This window comes from Ischnura elegans, chromosome 10 (genome assembly GCF_921293095.1).
Source record: "Ischnura elegans chromosome 10, ioIscEleg1.1, whole genome shotgun sequence".
In the NCBI taxonomy this organism is placed as follows: domain Eukaryota; kingdom Metazoa; phylum Arthropoda; class Insecta; order Odonata; family Coenagrionidae; genus Ischnura; species Ischnura elegans.
The window spans coordinates 68093447-68114878 of NC_060255.1; the positions used below are offsets into that span (position 1 = coordinate 68093447).

Consider the following 21432-nt stretch of genomic DNA (forward strand, 5'->3'; position numbering starts at 1 on the left):
GTACCACTTTTCTTTGAAAACAGAAACAATATCTCTCCACAACAACCTCTTCTTAATTTTTGGATTTCTGAATTTATCTTTTCTTGCCAGGTACTCATGGAGCAGGAGTTTGTTTAGGGAAGGGTTCCATGCAAAGGTTTCAGGTAGGGTTTCATTTCTCTCGCAATTGATCTCAACATGGGGTTCACATAAACCTGCAAAATTTAGCTAATAATTTAACTGAAGCTAATGTAACTATAATGATCATTATGATCTACATGAATATTAACCGGGGAAGGTAGAATAAGATTCCATGAATGTATTTTACAACCCAAATTTGAATCAGGGCCTTTGTGGCTATTTATTTCCACAATAATGCCAAGAAATGAATTAATTAATGAAATACTTACTAGCAGAATTCACTACCGGAAATTCTGGGATGTTTTTTTCATGTAATTAATAAAAAATTCTGAATATGTAAAAATGACATTTGCAATTTAAATAATTCATACAAGTTATTCGATACCTCACAAATATTGGACTTAACAACAAATAGTTACTTCACGAATGTCTCATGATAAACGATGATGAAATTACCATCAAAATAAGATGTCATAAGCCAGTAAACGGAAATAGCTGTTAGTGATCGCACATGCTTTATTTACGTCAAAGTGTTCTTAATTGTTAATACAGACGTTCCAATCTCACAATGAAGTGACTTCATATGAACTTTTATCACGATCACAAGCAATATGTTAACTCGCATCCGTTCACGCCTGTTTTTTATAAATAAAGCCGAGAAAAAATTCACTAATTGAGAAAACCAAGGGAAACAGGAGAGAAGATTCTCAGCATAGAATGAATTTCAACTCTTGAGAATCTTAGAATTCATGACTCGGATACAATTTATACGTATAATTCAAATGAACTACTTAAGTAACAAATTCCTTTAATTAGCAGATGACAAACCTGAAGCCAGTTTTATTTGAACTTCTTCGGTATCCATAATTTCGTAAGTCATACCTTCGTATGAATACATTTTAGCGACAACGGCAGCAGAACACGTACTGGCACTGGGCGCAGCCATATTGCTTCTCAACATATTCCACCGGTGATCGTTGATTTTCTCCGGTGGAAAAAATGGCGTCTGATCAGTGACACCGGTGAGCTACCAGAGGGCGTTCAGCAGAAAAAGTCTCACCGGTTCCGCAACTGTTGAGTCTGCTGGGGGTCGATTGTATAACAATTCAGATTCCGCATGGAATAATTACGATGTGAAATGGTTGCTACGAACCGAAATGCGATTGTGTAACGTAACTAGCGGAAACTTAATTCCGTGCGGAAAACAAGATTCCGTTCGAATAGACGTACGAATGGAATATTCTGTGTTGCCAGATTTACGATAAATCCAAACTTCTGCGCATGCGTATTAGTGATTCCCGCACTTAAACTTAAGCCGGTATTCGAAAATAAATCTTAATACTTTTTATTATCAATGTCTCCAATTGTATATGGCATGATTAGGTGGAAAAATGTTTTATTCCATGTGCTATATATTAACTTATATGTAAATTTTCTCAATGTGACAACTTAAAATACTTTCTAAACACCGACCGCTAACCTCAATTAGGTGGATATTCGGAGAAACCTTGGTGGGTTTTGTGAAGTAAAGTAGAGAGGATAAGGAGCATATGATATTATTATTATGTTAATTTTAATTACATAGATAATTTTAAGAGTGATGATTTTCCTTAGACTCAAACACCCTCGTTATAATTTTCCAAATTATGTAGTTTTTGACGATTACTATTGCAATGTATTTTTGTGAAATGTAAAATAAATTATTATAACTTAAGAATACACGATAAATTAACTTGCACAAGTTAATGATTGAAAGCATGAACGGGAAAATGCTCTGTGTAACCACACCAAAATGTACAGATGCGTAAACAGAAAAAGAACGTACAAATGTATGAACAAAATTAGAACACGTACGTAATTTTGTTCATGCATAAGCATAAAAGGTGAACTAAAGGGATGACAGGCCAAAAAAAGTATTATGATAATTTTCAGAGATGTTTCAGGCATTATAATTATAATCCGTGGGTTTAGGTCTCGCATGGTGCGGGTATACACTGGATTTTTGTCGATAAATAAAATGATTATGATATAATATCTAAATGAAATAAAGGGAAACATTAAGACTCTTGGGTACTTCCATTTTATCGAGGGATTTTGAGTGTTATTTTCAAATTAACAATAATACTAGAAGATATTAGGATTTCGGGTGATTTTCAAATTGACGCAAATTGGCAAAAAATTTTAATTCAATCGCCGGCACTGTTGCCGCTGCTTGTCCAGCGGGACAAACGAACCTAACTATTGTTGAAACGTACGGAGGCAAGCACCAATTATTCACTTAAAATTCCTTGTGTTGAGTTTTTTATAAAATTAACAAATGTTAACGTACAACGGTAAATTATTAATTCCTTCGCTCAAGCGGACTGCAGAAAGTAACGGAAGCTGAGACAGAGAGAGACAGAGAAAAGTGACCTAAATTAAGAATGGCCAGGTACGTTAAGATTATAAATATCATAAAGAAGTGAAATTTTATTAATCTCTAAGTTGTATATAATGTCATGATATTGGATAAGTATATCGAAATCTGTACATTTTATTAAATTATCAAGGGATACAAAGGCGTCTCATGGACAAGTATCTTTACTCATAAAATTCATGGAAGAAAATAAGAAATTTGCTCGTGGAGGATTTGTAGGGCCCACAGGCCGAATAAAAAACAATCAAATGTGGGAGCAACTTTCTGACCAGCTAAATGCAGATGGGAGCGGACCTACTAAGCCCGCACATAAATGGCAAAAGGTAATGTTCAATGATGGTCAAACTAGTATAATTAAAGTCTCATAACGAAAAATCATTGACATCCCCTAATTATTATCCTAGACGTGGGCAGACCTCAAGTGCTATATTAAAAAAAAATACAGCAAGGCCAAGCAGCATGCCATTGGGACTGGTGGCGGACCTCCCTGCAGCCAATTAAACGCATTAGAGGAAAGAGTGCTGTCTCTGATGACTGTGGAGGCTGTGGAGGGGGACTCCTCTTTAGAGGAAGCGGGGCCCTCACTACCATTTCAGGCCATTCCTGTAAGTAAACTTATAATTTGATTGTGGAATAAACATTTGATATTAATTGGAGGTCACAGCTAAGGATGATAATACTATAATCATTGTTTTTTATGTCACAGGAGCCTGAAATTGAACTGGAAATAAGGAGTACCAGCCATCAGGTCCAGGAGCAGAATGACGAAGGACCTTTGCCACTGGTAATTTCCCTGAAAGGACTTACCTGTATATTATTTGTTAATATTTGAGAAAAGAACAGACCGTCATGCTGCAATGGGCAGTCATATAATGTTTAAACCGGAGATATATACTGTTTCAAAACCCATTTCCACTGGTGAAATTATTTTCAAAAAACCATGTTCCAATTGAATTAATAGTTTTTCAAGGAGAGACGAGGCTGTAATAATCAGGGTAACTTGTATAGCTCTTTTATCCTTTTCATAATCCCATTCTATCTTAAGCAGTCCACGATTCTAACAAAAATATTAAAGCCCCTCATACTTCATCCTATTAACCCAAAAAACAATATTTATTACTATAGATATCTCTTCCACTGTACTCCTCCCTCCATCACAGATTTCAACTCTTGATTGTTTTTTTTTACATCTGGCTATTTCCCTTCTTCTCCTTTCACTAAACTAATGGCTCTGCTTAAAGTTTCTCGGAAATGGGCCCACTAAAAATAACCACCCTAGCCTGTGAGGATTTAAGTAAAATTAATCAGAAGTAATAGAAAATGATTTCGTTCACATACTTCAATATTCAAGTGACATTTTAACAAACAAATTCAAATAAGTATTCGACGTACAACAAATTATTATCAAGTCAAGAACTTTTACTGAAACTATTGGCTTTTCTTACCATTTTCAGGGACCTCCATCTACTGAAATGGTCTCCAGTCCCCTGGATAACAATAATCCCAAGAAAAGGAAGGTAGGTTCAGCTTCAGCTGAGCTTACCTCTGGTTTTATAAGTATAGAGGAGAGGAGATTGGCTATGGAGGAGAGATTAGTCCAAATTAAGGAGAAGAAGGTTAAAATCGAGGAGGAAAAACTCCAACTAAAAAAGAAAAAACTAGACACCTTAAAAAAAATCATGAAGCAAATTTAGAAGAATACAGGAGGAGGACAGCTGCTCTAAAGGAAGCATGTGAGAAATTAACACAAAGTCTCAAGGATTTAAAACAGTTTTAATTGTAGAATGTTTAAAAGTATGATTTTAAAATTTATTCTTAAATTCTTAACAATGTAGGTATTCTTTGATGTGTGTTCATATTCAAACTTTCATTTTTACATTAAATTAATTGAAAAACCTAAAGCCTAATTTATTGCAACAAGATGTAAAAAAATAAAAGTAAATAGAAAAATAGATTCATCTAAAATGCTGGGCGATCAGTCGCCTCCTTATTGTGCTTCCATCCTCTGCAGGGATTATGTAAAAGTTATCATTTCGTTGCCCATTAATATCCTCCTCCAGTATGGCCTGTGGAAGAGGTACTCGGTAATACAGAGCCATATTGTGCAATACGGCACAGCAATTAATGATTTGACCTGAAAGTAAATGATAGATCTAAGTTTTCCCATGTTGCAATTATATTTCCAACAATTATGTATTGTATCACAATGCAGATATCTAACCTGCTTTCTCTGGTGAATAGTGAAGGGTGCGATCACGTCGCAAACACCTAAACCATCCCTTCCACACTCCAATGCAGCGCTCCACACAATTCCTGGCTAGGATTATCGCAGCATTATATCGTGCCTCTGGACTCCCCTCCGGGGGATCATGTACGGGCGTCATTAGCCACGGCTCCTGGGGGTATCCAGAGTCCCCTATAACATTTGACATTCACAAGCATTATATTTCAATAATTAAAACAAATTGAACTCACAATGACCGGGGAAATTATAATAATTTTCATAGTGTGAACCAACCAATTAGCCAGCTGCTGGAACCACCTAGCCAGTATGTTGTTCTCATGTACTCCCGCAGCCGGGAGGTGCGCCATACGTGGGAGTCATGGGATCTACCTCCATGTTGCGCATTTAATGCCAGAATTCTTAAATCATAATCACACACCTGTCAATAAACATATGGTAATCTGGGTTGTTGTATAAAGTTAGACATGTTACACATTTTTAAAGCTTCTCATTGGATATAATACATAACAACATTGGAGGAAACTATATCCATTCATACTCACTACTTGCACATTCTTGCTGTGAAAATGTTTTCTGTTGAGGTAAATGTGCTCCCGGGCTGTATTAGGTGGGACTATGGCAATATGTGTCCCATCTAGGGCTCCTATAACCCCTGGTAAGTTGCTTTTTTCCATGAACCTTGAAAGTACATTTACAAAATTGTAACATGGAAATTTCATTTATATTAAAATGAAATTATTAATTTATGCTATTGTGAGGGCTTTGATGAAATCATATTAGTGAGATGGTTTAGTTCTCAGGATATATTAACGTATTGTATCTAGGTTTCAATAAATATGATCAATAAGTCAGCACTAACTTTAAGTTCAAATTCTTCTTCCAGAAAATCAAAATATTATAAGATAATTTATATTACCTTCTTTTTATTCGATTCCTTTCCCGGTCTGTTGTGGGAAATTTTATCCATTCATTCAATAAGAGGTTGCTTATTGCTCTTGTTACCACGCATATACTCTTGCAAACCTCCGTTTGGCTCATGCAATTTAAATAATCCTGGCCAATTCTCCGCTGATAGCTACCACTTGCACAAAAATTCAGACAGCACAGAATCTAAGGGAAATAAAATAAATGGTCACCACTTTTCTACACATTTCTTTGAAGATAATTAATTGTGACTGCATATGATTACTATACTCGTGTTGCTTGGCCTTACTAATACAAATATATATATATATAAATAATGTAAAGGAACTTCTTCTTGCCCTAGGGTGGGCACACAAAAAAACTTAGAAATTGACAGAAAAACGAAAAATAAAATAAAAGTGAGGAACTTACGGGGAAAGGTTGTTTTTACAAATTTTCGATGGGACGCAGCCCATCTTTCTCAAGTGAGAAGAGGAGGGAAAGAAACTTCTTTCTTTCCCTCCTCTTCTCACTTGAGAAAGATGGGCTGCGTCCCATCGAAAATTTGTAAAAACAACCTTTCCCCGTAAGTTCCTCACTTTTATTTTATTTTTCGTTTTTCTGTCAATTTCTAAGTTTTTTTGTGTGCCCACCCTAGGGCAAGAAGAAGTTCCTTTACATTATTTATAATGCTCGTGTGAGTTTATTTCAATCGTGTGTGTATATATATATATATATATATATAAATAATTTAAGTTAATGTCAGTACACACAGAGACACAAAAAAGAAACACTCACATTGGATAAATAAACTTGAAGCTATCGAAGCCCTTCCGGCTTCTTCGTCAGCTGAAGAATGAATGGTGAGGAAAGGAGAGGGTTGGAAAAAGGAAAAAGAGGGGTAAGGGGAGAGGTGTATGGGGAGGGGGGAGTTAGGTATAGGGGTTAGGATGCAACGTTCAAACCCGGGAAACTATTGGCTTGAAAGTGCCAAATGCACGCCAATTCGAGGGTGTGGAGGTTGAGGGCGGAGTCGGTGGGAGGGAGGGAGGCAATAATGGTATCCATTATTGCCTCCCTCCCTCCCACCGACTCCGCCCTCAACCTCCACACCCTCGAATTGGCGTGCATTTGGCACTTTCAAGCCAATAGTTTCCCGGGTTTGAACGTTGCATCCTAACCCCTATACCTAACTCCCCCCTCCCCATACACCTCTCCCCTTACCCCTCTTTTTCCTTTTTCCAACCCTCTCCTTTCCTCACCATTCATTCTTCAGCTGACGAAGAAGCCGGAAGGGCTTCGATAGCTTCAAGTTTATTTATCCAATGTGAGTGTTTCTTTTTTGTGTCTCTGTGTGTACTGACATTAACTTAAATTATTTATATTACGTGCCACGTGCATTTCGGATTTTCCAATACATTGTATATATATATATATATATATAAATAGTTCAAGTTAATAACGATAAACACAGAGACACAAAAAAGAAACACTCACATTGAAAAAATAAACTCGTCGAAGCTATCGAAGCACTTCAGGCTTCTTCGTCAGCTGAAGTATGAATGGTGAGGAAAGGAGAGGGTTGGAAGAGGGAGAAGAGGGGTAAGGGGAGAGGTGTATGGGGAGGGGGAGTTAGGAATAGGGGTTAGGATGAGACGTTCAGACCTGGAAGGCTATTGGCTTGAAAGTGCCAAATGCAAGCCAATTCGAGGGTGTGGAGGTTGAGGGCGGAGTCGGTGGGAGGGAGGGAGGCAATAATGGATACTTTGTAGCATTGATTGAAAATGGAATCATGTGACAGACAATGTGTAGGAACTGGTAGAGAGGAGTGGGGGGAAGATGGACAACAGGAGGCGCGATGATTGTTAATTCTGAGATTGAGAGGGGTAAGCTTCGACGAGTTTATTTTTTCAATGTGAGTGTTTCTTTTTTGTGTCTCTGTGTTTATCGTTATTAACTTGAACTATTTATATTACGTGCCACGTGCATATCATATTTTCCAAAACATTGTGTATATATATATATATATATATATATGACTCACATTTGCATTAATTTAATGAAAACACTTTTGAGATTCAACATCATCTGCCGATGATTTCTTCATGTATTTGCCTCTTTGCATCAATTATATATTTTTCTAAATCTTTTCCGCATTAATTATATTTAAGTATCAATTTTCTCAAAAATTAAAATCAAGATTACTCACCCGTATACTTTTGGGAATTCTTGTTCTTCTTCGTGGCTGCTGCAAATGGGGGCTTATTGCCTCAATCAATCGCCTCGCGCCTTCGTGAGGAAGCCTATATAGCCTTATGAATTCTTCCTCTGCTATATCAAAAGGATTCATTGAATCTCGTAATCTCCTCCTGATGATTACAAGATTCTGTCTTCCCTCGCGCTCCATTTCTTCCGCAATCATCACCGCAGCTATCAGTCTAGCAGCCATTCTAATATTTCTAACAATTCCGTTGTTGATTCCGTGGCTTTTTGTTACGTGGAATTGTTTCGATTCGACCGGAATTAAAATATCGGAATTTTGCGTTGTGCAATCGCATTGTTAAATTCCGCGCGGAATCTTTCCAATATGGCGGCGATTCCGCAGCGGAATTCTTGAGCGGAAAGTTACGCAATCGACCCCCTGAACGCGACCAATGTACCGCCACGACCTGACGGACGACACCGATGGTTTATTTACCTTGAGCCGTTGCCCTAACAATGCGCCCGAAAATTATCGGACGTCTTTTCTTAGTTTCATAGTTAGGTCTCATTACACAACCACAGTAGAAAACTGGCGCTGTGCCATCACCTACGTCATCTCAGAGAACCTGACGACGGAATCACCCCCACCACTTATGTAGGGTCGACTGAGAAACGCATGTAGGGGCCTTTTGTTATGTAGGGACGGATATGTAGGGTCCACTAAGAATACGGCCCTAAATAACACACTTGTTTCTTTACTACTGTGAAGCGTTTATTCTCACCTCGAAGTACAGACTCAACTGGCTGAATCATTGTTGGCCAAGCTCGCTTGTTTATATAGTAACGGCGAATGCGAGCGCCGCGCTGGAAGTTCTTGGAACACTCCCGATTTTCTCTACTGTGTGTTGTGGCGGATATTGTGCCACACCATTCCCACTTGGAAGAGAGAGATAGCGTCGACCTCAAAACGGTCGGGAGGACGGACGGTGCGGCCGGAGCGAGTAGTAATATCTGGTGATGGCACTGATGAAGTAGGCGGAGAGTCCTCAAGAAGATGGGCTGGCTAGAGACGGTCGATGGAAACAGTGGAAGGTTTTCCATTGATGTTTAGGGCATAAGTCTTCTTATTGCGGCTGAGAACAGGGTGTGGTCCCAAGTACGGTGGTTGTAGGGCTGGCCGCACAGCGTATTGGCGAACAAAGACCTGGGAAGACGTGGCCTAGTCCTTGTGGATAAAGACACGCTGCGAGGAGATGTGGCGTGACGCAGGGGTCGGACGCAGCTGACTCATGTGATCACGCAGCTGAGAGACTAGATCCGTTGAATCCAAATGCTGGTCAGAGTCGACGAAAAAGTCGCCGGGAAGACGCAGTTGCTCCCCGAAGAGAAGTTCAGCAGGGGTTGTGTGCAGGTCGGCTCTCCAAGTTGTGCGGAGGCCGAGAAGAACTGTGGGTAGTGCGTCCGTCGATGAGCTGGAAGAAGAGCACATGAGGGCCGCCTTGAGAACGCGATGTAGTCGTTCTACGAGTCCGTTGGCTTGAGGATGGTAGCTCGTGGTGTGGTGTAGCGTTCCACCCAGAATGGAGCAAAGTCATTGGAAAATAGAAGACACGAACTGTCGTCCACGGTCGCAAATGATAATTTTGGGATAGCCGTAGTGAGCTACCCATCCAAGAAGAAAGGCGTGAGAGACGCTTTCCGCGGTGATGTCTACTAGTGGTTCTGCAACAGGCCAGCGGGAGAACCGGTCGATAATTGTTAGGAGGTAGCGGTAGCCGTAGCAAGGCGGAAGAGGTCCCACTATGTCCGTGTGTATGTGTTCGAAACGCCTGGTTGGCGGAACAAAATCTCCGAGTGGCGTTGTGATGTGACTAGACACCTTGCAACGCTGGCAGGAGAGGCAGCTGCGAGCCCACGCCCGGCAGTCCTTACGCATGGATGGCCAAACATATCGACGGGAGACGAGTTATATGGTGAAGTTTGCTCCAGGATGACTAAGGGAGTGGATGTTGTCAAAGATTTGCCGACGATATGATGGAGTAAGGTAGGGGCGTGGAGTTGGCATGAAAGTGTCGCACCACAGTGAAATGTTCGTTCCGGGTACAGGCCTCCTGTGAAACTGAAGAGCTGTACCGCTGTGGAGTAGTCTGTGTAGTTCTTCGTCGTCGTCTTAGGAACGAGAGAGAGAGAGAGAGCAATGAAGTCAATCGGAGCAGTTGTGGATATGGATTCTACCCTGGAGAGACAGTCCGCGACGACATTGTCCAGTCCGGAGGTATGCCTCACGTCCGTGGTGAATTGTGAGATATATTCCAGGTGATTAAATTGCCGTGGTGAGCAGGTGTCGTTACTCCTAGTTCTACGGCCAAAGGCGTAAGATAGTGGTTTGTGATCGGTGAAGATGGCGAAATCGCGGGCTTCTACCATTGGTCGAAAGTGCCTCACTGCTTGGTAGGCAGCGTAGAGTTCGCGTCGTAAGTGCTCCACTTCTGCTGGGAAGGTATCAGCTTGCGAGAGAAGAAACCGAGTGGTTCCCAAGAGTTCTCAGAAAATTGCTGTAGGACGGCGCCAATTGCGGTTTGGCTAGCATCAACTACGAGAGCCAGAGGTGCTGAGTTGATTGGATGCGACAGGGTTGCAGCCTGGGCGAGTCCAGCTTCAGAGGCATCGAGACTCTGCTTAAGTTCAGGTGTCCAGCAAATTGAAGTTTTTGACATCAGGACCTTGAAGCAGTGCATTGAGATGAGACATTACTCCCTTCACATTGAACGCTTTAAAGTCCTCTTTTGCCTTGTCATCCTGCAGATTTTCTCGATGGTACAACACGCCAGTGGTAACCCTTGGGTATTGACTGACCTGTTGGTGCGTGGGGATTCTTAGGACCAACCCAGAGTATGGGGCAGAAACAAACTCTTCTGCGATCTCTTGTAGGGCGGCAATTTCAGCCCTCCAGGCAGGGGTTAGTGCACCTTCTATAGATACTAAACTAGGGAGAACGTGAATCTCAAACATCAATGAAGACATGTGATCATACTTATATACCAATCTCATCTCGACGTATGGAAAGCAGTTACACAATAATCTTCTCCGTGCACAGCAGTTACAATACGAATGATGACGTCTGTAAATCCTGTCGAATCGTTCAAAAGGAGTTTCAAATGTGTAGAAAGTAGTTACACATGAATCTTCTCCGTACACAGCAGTTACAATGCGGATGATGACGTCTGGAAAATATCCGAAAATCCGATGCAAAATGCGAAAAAAAGGCCTTTCCGGGTACCTGAACTTGTCTCAATACCGCGACATTGAAACAGATTTTCGAAGGAAGGATTCATTTTTTGCGAAAGAAGTCCTGAAATACGGAACAAAAGATGGACAAAAACTATTTCCCGGCGATCGGGAAGACAATACGTCGACCGGTTTGTTTTATGTATATAAATCGATGCAAAATACTACTTTTTCGAAAATAATTAATATTTATTAAAGAACGAGAGCATTGAAAATATTAGCAAAAAATACCGTAAAATTCAACATTTATGTGCGAAATATACTTTGAAAGCATATACTTAGATGTTTTTACATTAATAATGAACTTGGATAGGCAAAAAAAACGCCATTATTAACGACGTTTGCCATGAAGCTGCTATTGAATACCTTAATTTACGCAACCAAGATTCTCGGTACGAAGTGAATATAACTGTGTCTGCACTGACTCAATGAGCTCTCTGCAAACCATACTCCGATTCTCTCCGTCGCATCCCATTGCAAACGAAATTCATGTTGCCCTCCACTCCCTCCAAATGAGGGGTGTGAAAATCAGTTTCATGTGGATACCAGGGCATATGGGAATACGCGGAAACGAAAAGGCAGACAGAGCGGCGAAGGAGGCTCTATCCGATATAGAATGCAATACACTTCCAGTACCTTCAGGTGATCTCCAGGTAGCGTGGAAGAGAATCGTTCTAAATCAGTGGAAAGAACGCTGGTGTTCCCAAACGGGGAACAAACTCCGTAGTGTGAAACCTGACGTGTCAGAGTGGGCCTCTTCGGTCAGGAATACTCGGAGAGAGGAGGTTGTCATCACACGACTGAGGATAGGGCACTGCGCCATGACTCACTCCTATCTATTCACAGAAGAGAAAATCCCGCCCCATTGTGAGGAATGTGACTCTATAATCAGTGTGAGACATATCCTGACGGAATGTGACCTATATCGGATATTGCGATATAGGATGAACCTTGTTGGAGGACTAAACGATATGCTTCGTGACGACCCTGAACGTCTTAGTCGGGTAATAAAATTTCTGAAAACTATTGGTCTGCTGAATGAAATCTAACCTCGTTACACAATTTGTATTCATGCACTCAACTTTCTCACCTATTATTTTATATTCCGAGGAAGTAAATATCCAGATTCCTTCAGGTTCAGGTTTATGACGTGATCCTCCCAAAATGAATTTTTACGAATGGAATGATGCGGTGCAAAATGACCTAAGATGTCGACGCACCCTAAAAATCACAATAACTAACTAACTATAACTGTGTCGCATTTCAAAAAGGCCCCAAAAATACGATATACTATCTTTGTCGTATATAACATCGCCTTTCATGTAATACTAGCCAAAGTATATATATAAATATACGTAAATGATTTTCGTTTGCTACAATGAACGCTAAAAGTGCGATTTCTCAAAATGCCATTGTATTCATATCATTCCTCCTGCGTGGACTGCATCAAGCCTGATGATGTGGACTTCTCTAAAATACCGGTCGCCTACAATAAAATTAGGTGACATTTAAGTAATGCTTGCTGAAATTGTGACAAAGATTGTGACAATCATTTGAAGGAATAATTATCGGGCGTGGATTTCGGAAAATGTTACTCTCGTTATATTAACTACAAAATTTATTTATTTAATGAATCAAATAAGAGTAACATATTTTTCGGAATCTTTTTGCTTTTGCTCTCTGAGATAGTGATTTATTGCAATTTTCAAGTGCGATTTTTCTGTTAAACAATCTTTTTATTGGTCAATTTGCTTTTTGCGGGAGCTAAATATAAGCTATTATATTTTGATGTGTTTTTCTCCCGATTAATGGGAGTTTAGATTGCATTTTAAATTCAAGAAATGGTCACACAAGTCCAACGTTTTGTCAAAAATTGGTTACAAGTGTTTTTAATTTTAAAATTCATCAATGACACTTCAAAAATGGTGATTCATTTCATTATATGATTATAAATCTCGCTTCGTATAAATAGCAAATAAGTTAGAAAATGATGAAGTGAAATGATACTGCCTATCATTGTTTGACCTTTTCCTTTACATACGGAAGACTGAAATGGCTCAAACTGTGGTGTTCAAGTGGATATTAAGCGAAATTGAATACGCTTTCCGTCATTATCGAGCTAGTTTTAAGGCCATGTCTCTTCACGCCTAAATAAATATAGTTACGTTCTCTTCACGCTTAAATGTAGTTAACTATATAGCGTCTAGAATTAATCTCAGGTCACTAGCAAAGTTCCAATCTTGGGAGTTAAACCTTTTCCTTTTTCCAAAAGTAAGCAAAAATATGAAATTGCAATGAAATAATCTCCTGTAAATGTCATTGGTTTACATATTTGTACACTGCCTATTCACATGAAAAAATATGCTACAATATCGAAACTGTTAACAAGAAATCCTTGCAAAAATAAAAACGTATTATTGACAAATCCTGGGTTTATCTGTATGTTATAATAATCATTCGCTGTTTATAGCCTACAAAACACATATACGTCCATATGCTTGTATGAATATTGTGTCATTAAATTTATTAAGTGCTGAAAGATGAGATGAGACTTTCAGTATGGAAATTAAAATGAAAATTTTTATGATAAATAAAAGAAATAATGAACTAGTTTTGAGTGAATGACGTATAAAAGCTGGTATAGTATCGAATTTGAAAGGGTAGATACTGTTTTTAATGAAGAGAATGTTTAAGGATTATTCTCAAGAAGGATCCAGGAATGCATTTCCACGTTGTGTCAACGCCACAATTATAATAACTCTCAATATTTTGCAACATTTACCCCCTACTTCACCAAATGTACGGCCAAAATAAATGAAGGTCGCTTCAACAGCAGTCCATTGTACTGAATGCGGGCACTATAAATACGTTCTATGGGCTTCTCCTTAACTTGGAGATTAATGCATGCACGCTGGATGAGGGATATCCTTAGTCAATTTCTGTTTCTTAATTTTTTATGGTGGATGAATTCAAAATATAAATTTGTCATTCGTCTCCCGATCTCGTAAGCTGATGAGTCTTAGTATATTACAAAATATGTCGCCTCATTAAGCGCTTAGATGGTCAATGTTATTCTCATGCTATTCTTATTTCCTCGTTGTTGAGTAAAGGAATAATCATATTACTGTTTGATAATAAAAAAATATTGGGTTTGGAACCGACCAAGTTTTAAAAATCATTAATGAATAGAATGTGAATCGTTCAGAGCTTACCTGTATCTAATGCCGCTGTTCAGAAGGAAGCTAGTTTCTAAGAAGACTGTGAGCTAGTATTCCGGCTAAACAGTGTATCACCTTCTATCCTCAATTTTATTTAATTATGAGCACGGCCACATTTACATTGAATTAAATCATTATTTTTCCAAAAGAATTTGGAGCATACCTGAAAAAAATTATTCGAAAAAAGGAAGAATCGTTTCTATAGAAGAAACTACGCCTAAAAACTTCAATAAAGCATATATAACCAATTAAACCGATTAACCTGGATCCGCCCAAAATATTTTTTTTGAGATTAATAATTCATATTCTAGGGGAATGGTTAGGGTCTCATTTTTACTACATTCTGAAAATATTACGTTGATCGGTAGAGTAGTTTCCGAGATACAGGCTGTGACATAAATGTCACATTGGGCGGATATGTTGTCTTTTGGTGCAAGGTAATATTTCCTCAGAAAAAGCAAATATTTTTCGCATTTGAGCTGCACTGTTCATTTAAATGATAAAAATACACTAGAAAAACATATTATTAATTACATACACTATTTTAAAGCTTTTGTTTAAATTTAAAGTAAATTGTTTAAAAATTTAGCAATAATTTTCTGAGTTCCATGGCCCGCGATTCATAAATTTTTCGATCTAAATTGTGATTTTTTAAGATGCACAATTTTTTTGGATTTTTACAATGTTATTTCACAAATGTGGGGTTTATATAAATTTATAATGTTTATATTATAAACTTGTCAAATGCACATCAAGAAAAATTATTTTAAATTTATGTAAAGTTTTCGGCAGGAATGTTATGAAATTATAGAACCTTGAATTGACACAATCAATCGATTTGTTGAAGGTACATTTAAATAATATTTTTACATCGCTAATAAGTAAAAAGTTGAAAATACATTTCTCAATTTTCGAAAATACATAGAATAAACATACATGTTTGAAAAATAATCTCGCAACACATAAGAGTGTAATACAGTATAAAGTTGAATGAAATTTGAACCAATTTGTTTCATATAACCTAAAGATTGATTTAGAGTTCAATGCCGGCGTATACGTACCATTTTGAGTGGTAAGTAGTAAAGCAATATTTGTCCATATTACATGCATCGCATGCAGTACATTTGACGGAAGGGCAATGTTCTCCAGCACGGCGACGCAATCTTTTGTTATACTAAAACAGAGACTAATTGATCATTAGCATCATAACATATTTCACTGTCTGCCTCTGTTGAAAATGAAGTTGTACGGCGGATATACTTGGCTTTGCATCGATGTATGGTCAGTTATGTTTGCACTATTACACGCCTGATCTCTAATTGTGACATGCAATGACCATATTTCGCTCGTGAACAGATTGTGAACAGCTTAAGATTGTGAACAGCTACATCCAAAAGCCAAGGAAAAATATTCCCCCACCACCATTAAAACTGATTGTCTTCCACCGAATGAATTGCATGCAAGGAAGGATACCAAAATACACAATCATTCTCCTGCTAAAAGAGAATTTTCTCAGTGGGAAAAATTCCCTTGAAACGCTCTTTCAATGTAGTGATCTACGGCGAAGGTGCCACAATTTGTCTCTTATGTCGGGCATCTTATTGTCTGCACAGTGAAGGTATCTACTCATCACAAAGAACCTATTCCTTCGCTAGGCTACGGTAACCATTGAGTTGTGAGCACCCCCAGAATCTTCCCAGGAGCATCGCTTGGATGGAAACCAGTTACAACCTCATAACAGTAAAATTCCAATGAAAATTTTCATCTCCTCTTTATTGATGCTAGAAGATGAAAAAACAATAGAAGTAGTAAAATTATATAATTCTGCCATGAGAAAAAAGAATGTCATCCGAAAAAACAATTTAAAAAATTTCTACACTTAATTTTTCCCTCTATTCAGGAAGATCTGTTTCGGGGAATAACCTATTTCTTACAAAATGACCTTCTTGTCGCAAATTGGCAGCTTCTCTTTTTACTTTTTTCTATTGGAGAAGTGACGTAAGCTTCATTGACTTCGAATCCTTTTCCTTACATGTAACTGGTACCGAAATTCTTCCGGACTTCTCTTGAAATTCATTAGTATTATCATTATCAAGCTGCAAAACAAGCTCCACTCTTGCCCGAAGTTGTCTTCCCGTTAAATTTTCCACAAGTCCACCAGCCTGGTCATCTGCTATGTCCTAATCAGTAACAATTGCTGCTTCTGGTGGCTCAAGGTATATTGTACTTCGTCTAAGTCTTCGTTTTCCGGAAGCTATTTGGCTTCACGCAGTGCTGAGCTATCGATATCCCTCATATTAAAAATTTTAATTCAAAAGTAATTATCGGAATAAAAGTAAATAAATGCAAATTTATCGATTCATTGAAAAATAATAAATCTTTTGGCGGGAATACAAAGGAAAAACGTTGAAAATGCAATAAATACTAACTAGAGCAAAAAATTCGAAACTTTGAAGATTTGCATAGGGATCCGCCCAATGTGACATTTATGTCACAGTAACATTTATCAGATTATATTACAGAAATGGAAAGCAATACCAAACATATTAATGTATTATTAATAATTTTGTATCATTATGTTGATACATACCAAAAATTGTCGCTGTAGCGCATATAGTTAATGAAAAAATTAAATATTTACACAAAGCGAACGTCCATTTTTAGTGTCTAGCGAAGGCACCTAAGTACCAGGGGTACTTAAAGGATAGGTCTTCACTCTCACTTGACAATTCTTACTTTGAATTGAAGCACTTAGCTTCCTCTTTCTTATAAGGTATAAAACACAACAATATACCGTGCCCGAACGATGCAAGAGCCATTGCAGTGGAGCGATACAGGGTGTGACATTTTTGTTACATTGGGCGGATCCAGGTTAATTATAGTTTGTCTTACTTTTCTAGCTTTATTAAGTATTTGTCTATTATTTATCAGAGGCTCTGCATGGGCTGGTGTATTAATTTCTTTCTTATTATCTGCCTCCTCTGGTATGGGCAAACCAGCCCTTATGGTGGAGTCGTTCACGTCTTTCTACACATTTTGCTTTCCAACTGCTTTTCATCCGACATATTATGCTGTATAGCTGTGGTTCCCAATCCTTTATGTCTAGCGACCCACCTTTTAATTTTTTCCATTTTCGCGACCCACCCCTACCCCACCCATGATTACACACACACATACAAATACGTATGTGTTCATATTGTACACTTAATTGGTATTTACATACATTTGGTCAATCTTATGAAATGGAGACATACTAAGTATAAAAACTTAAGGATATGGGAAATGTAAATAAACATGTACACATCTTAGTAATGAAAAAAACTATACAAAATTGGTTTATTAATTACTCAATATTACAAATAAATAGTCTCTGAGGCTAGTGTGACTTCTGGCATTGTTTTGACTGAACTAGTGATTCAATGTCAGGATTTAAATTAGATATTTTGAGGCGCAAGTCACTTTCAACGTTAAAATTAAAATTATCAGGCGAATCAGTTAAATTTGGTACATTTTGTAGAGCCACGCCGCGACCCACTTAAATTCCGCCCGTGACCCACTAGTGGGTCGCGACCCACTGGTTGGGAAACGCTGCTGAATAGCACAAGCATTGATGATTAAACCAGATTTAACTGGGGTATACTCCAAAACTCTTTGTTTCAATAAGCACCTGAATCTACACTTAAGTACTCCAAAGCACCTCTCAATGGAGTTTCTAGCGTGCATATGTGCTTCTGTGTAAAATGCTTCAGGCGTACCTTCCCTGGCATGCAGAATTGGAGTCTGGAGCCAGGGTTGCTGTGGGTAACCTGAGTCACCTATAAAATCAATCATAACTTACTCGTACATCGAACATACTTTAAAAAATATATATATTCAGTGCTCAATGACTAATTTATGACAATCAAAAAGATTCCTTTTGGATACAAGGAGTGTAGTTAAAAAAGGCAATATCTTCTAATCATCCAACACATAAAGCATATCATATATTCCCCGCACGGGGGGAAGAGAGTAATCTCTGCCTTTGGGGAGCCGCGCCCCCACGGACCCGAGCCCACCGAGGAGATAAGCTCGTTAAAAAACCCCGTCGCTCGCTCGGATAGTGTCCAGACAGCATGTGACTCTGCTGTTCTGAGTAGCCGTAACACCTGGCGTCCAGAATCACCCACGTGTTTGCTGTGCGTGGAGATCCGTACATGGGGGAGAAAGGGATCCTGGTGGGTGAGTTCTCCGGCACCCAGCTGGGCGTCGGAAACCCGGTATGGGCCGGAGTTCAATACCCCACTTCGGCCCTGGATTCCCTGCAAAACGGGCGGCCGGGAAGAGCCCAGCCCGGTCAATCGGCTCCTGGCGGCTGGGGAGCTTGGCGGCTCCTTTCTAGCGTACGCCAGTACGGGTTAGTGCTGGCGATATGGGGGTCTCCGTAGGGCGGGCGAAGGTGCGTGGGTTCGGAGGGCCCCCGCGCTGGAGGTTTTAACCCGAAAGGGATCCCATATCAAAGGTTCCTATATCCCTTGGGTAGCCCTGACGTTCATTCCGGCTTGCGGGTGGCGTCCCAAATGTGTGGCTCCGTGGTGGGTGGGGAGCCCAGGGGATGAATTTAATGTACTTGGATGGCTGAAGAAACTCTACCTCCAACCAAAAGATCCGTCCAGACGACGGGAGAGTTAAAGTTCACGGCGTGGTGGGTGAGTTCTCCGGCACCCAGCTGGGCGTCGGATACCCAGTATGGGCCGGAGTTCAATGGCAACTTTTATGGGCAATGGGCATGGTAGCTACAAGCAATCCTGGTAGTGACTCCAATTAGTCAGCCAGCCCTCTGTGAGCAGAGCTATTGAGGAGGTGACTCAAACCTTGAATGCTCCCCTCATATTAACTGACCGGATAAAATTTCCGTCAACAGAACTTGAGCGGAGGCGAGTGATTTTTAAGTAAAAGTGAATTGCAACAGTGATATGTAGATGCCTATGTAGTTGATAAAAAAATTTGATCGTCCCAATAAAATTTATATAGCACTAATTCAAACAATTTAATACTTGCAGAAAATAGAAAACGTAATATTTATGGTTTATTTTAATAAATTATTATGAAGTAGACATTAATTCCTAAAATTATTCTCTTGAATGATTTTAACACTTAATTACCTGATGTACCAGTTGTTCCCTTAATCCAAATGAATTGGTGGTACTCGAGGTATTCTAATTTTATTGGTATTCGAGGTATTTCAATTGACCTAAACTCCAAGAAACATCATAAAAAGGTATTCCTAAATAGGCCTAACATAATGTAAGTAACAGATCAGTGGAGAAATAAGATGTGACTCTGGGTGCTCCTAGACTTTACCTTGATGTCATTCCATAAGTAAAGAATGAGAAAACTAGCACTTCAAACATGTGCCACTCTACAATTCATATCATATACTTATAGCTATTTATAGCTCCTCACCCCAGGTATATTAATGATACCTATATCATGGAACTCACTCCACATTAACTGGTCAAGACTCTTTAAACTTCTATCATACTGTATGCCCACTCAGCATCATATTATTCACATGCTTGTGAAACAAACTCATAAATACAATAAAATATTATTGTAACTGATACCAACTTCAGACCTATTGTTACATTGAGTTTTTCTATGTAGTTACTAAATAATTATTGGAAGCTCAAAGGAAATAAATAAATTCAGTATCATGTATGTATGTATGAAATATTTCATTTTGATACTAGTGTTACATGAACTAACAAATAGGTACTGACAATATATTGAGGGGTATAACAAATAGGTACTATAGTAAATAGGGTAAAACACTGCACGTAAATATACATGAGTACTTTAAAACAAAATCATTATATTAGAACAAATAAAACTTTTTTTAAACAAGTCGGTACTTAAAATTCAAACAATTATTTGCCTCCTACAGCGTGGTTGATGCCTTTTGAAAATATAAAACAAAAGGAGCACATGAATTAATTAATTCAATCTTATTTTATTCATCAGAAACTTCGAAGCATCAAGATTTCCAGGTGTTATCGCCCATACAAAAAAATCTGTGCTGTGACTTCGATGAGGGATAAAATTGAAAGGTGATTTGATATTGAAAAATCCTTCTTATGAACGCGATATCATTGCGAAGAGTGAAAAAATTAAGTATGAGATTTGGAAATGAAAATCATTGGCATAAAGTATATTTTACTGGGAAGAGAGAAAAATAAAAATATTGGAATGAAAATCATTGTAAAAAACGCGATTTAACTTCGAAGAAGGAAAAAATTGATAATGGGATTTGAAATTGAAAATCCTTGTCATAAACGCGATTGTATTGCGAAGAGTAAAAAAATAAAAAATGTAATTTGGAAATGAAAATCCTTGTCAAAAACGCGATTTCACTGCGAAGAATGAAAAATTTAAAAATGTGATTTGAAAATGAAAACCATGCTATAAACGCGATTTCATTGTGATGTGATTTCATATTTAAAATCCTTGTTATAAACTCGATTTCATTGCGAAAAGGGAAAACATTGGTAATGGGATTTGATATTGAAATGCCTTGTTATAAACACGATTTCATTGCGAAGAGTGAATAAATTAAAAATGTGATTAGAAAATGAAAATGCTTGTTATAAACGCGATTTCACTAAGAAGAGAAATATTAAAAAAAGCGTTTTGGAACTGATCATCCTTGTTGTAAACGCGATTTCACTAAGAAGAATGAAAAAATTAAAAATGTGACTTGGAAATGATAATGCTTGTTATAAAAGAGATTTCACTGCGAAGAATGAAAAAATAAAAAATATGATTTGGAAATGAAAACCTTGTTATAAACTCTATTTCAATGTGAAGAGTAAGCGTAAATTAAAAATGTGATTAGGAATTGACTATCCTTGTTATAAAAGCAATTCCTTTGCGAAGAATGAAAAAAATTAAATTGTGACTTGATATTGAAAATTCTAGTTATAAACCCTATCTCCCTGAGAAGAGAGAAAAATTAAAAAAGCCTTTTGGAAATGATAATCCTTGTTGTTAACGCGATTTCACTA

The 21432-nt window shown here is 38.3% G+C and overlaps 2 protein-coding genes across 2 annotated transcripts; one reads left to right on the top strand and one right to left on the bottom strand.

Moving 5' to 3' along the window:
• The first annotated feature begins 2743 nt into the window (after positions 1 to 2743).
• LOC124166860 lies at positions 2744 to 4311 on the top strand. The gene is made up of 4 exons (XM_046544569.1): positions 2744 to 2859; positions 2941 to 3141; positions 3243 to 3320; positions 3991 to 4311. The coding sequence occupies exons 1-4, from the start codon at positions 2785 to 2787 to the stop codon at positions 4228 to 4230; spliced, it is 594 nt and encodes a 197-aa protein (XP_046400525.1). The 5' UTR covers positions 2744 to 2784; the 3' UTR covers positions 4231 to 4311.
• Positions 4312 to 4350: 39 nt separating this feature from the next.
• On the bottom strand, positions 4351 to 8200 carry LOC124166910 (putative nuclease HARBI1). The gene is made up of 6 exons (XM_046544621.1): positions 7894 to 8200; positions 5698 to 5891; positions 5324 to 5459; positions 5055 to 5199; positions 4758 to 4952; positions 4351 to 4670 (listed from the first exon to the last, which is right to left on the bottom strand). Exons 1-6 carry the CDS (start codon positions 8131 to 8133, stop codon positions 4492 to 4494), a joined length of 1089 nt encoding a protein of 362 aa, XP_046400577.1. The 5' UTR covers positions 8134 to 8200; the 3' UTR covers positions 4351 to 4491.
• Between the last annotated feature and the right edge of the window lie 13232 nt (positions 8201 to 21432).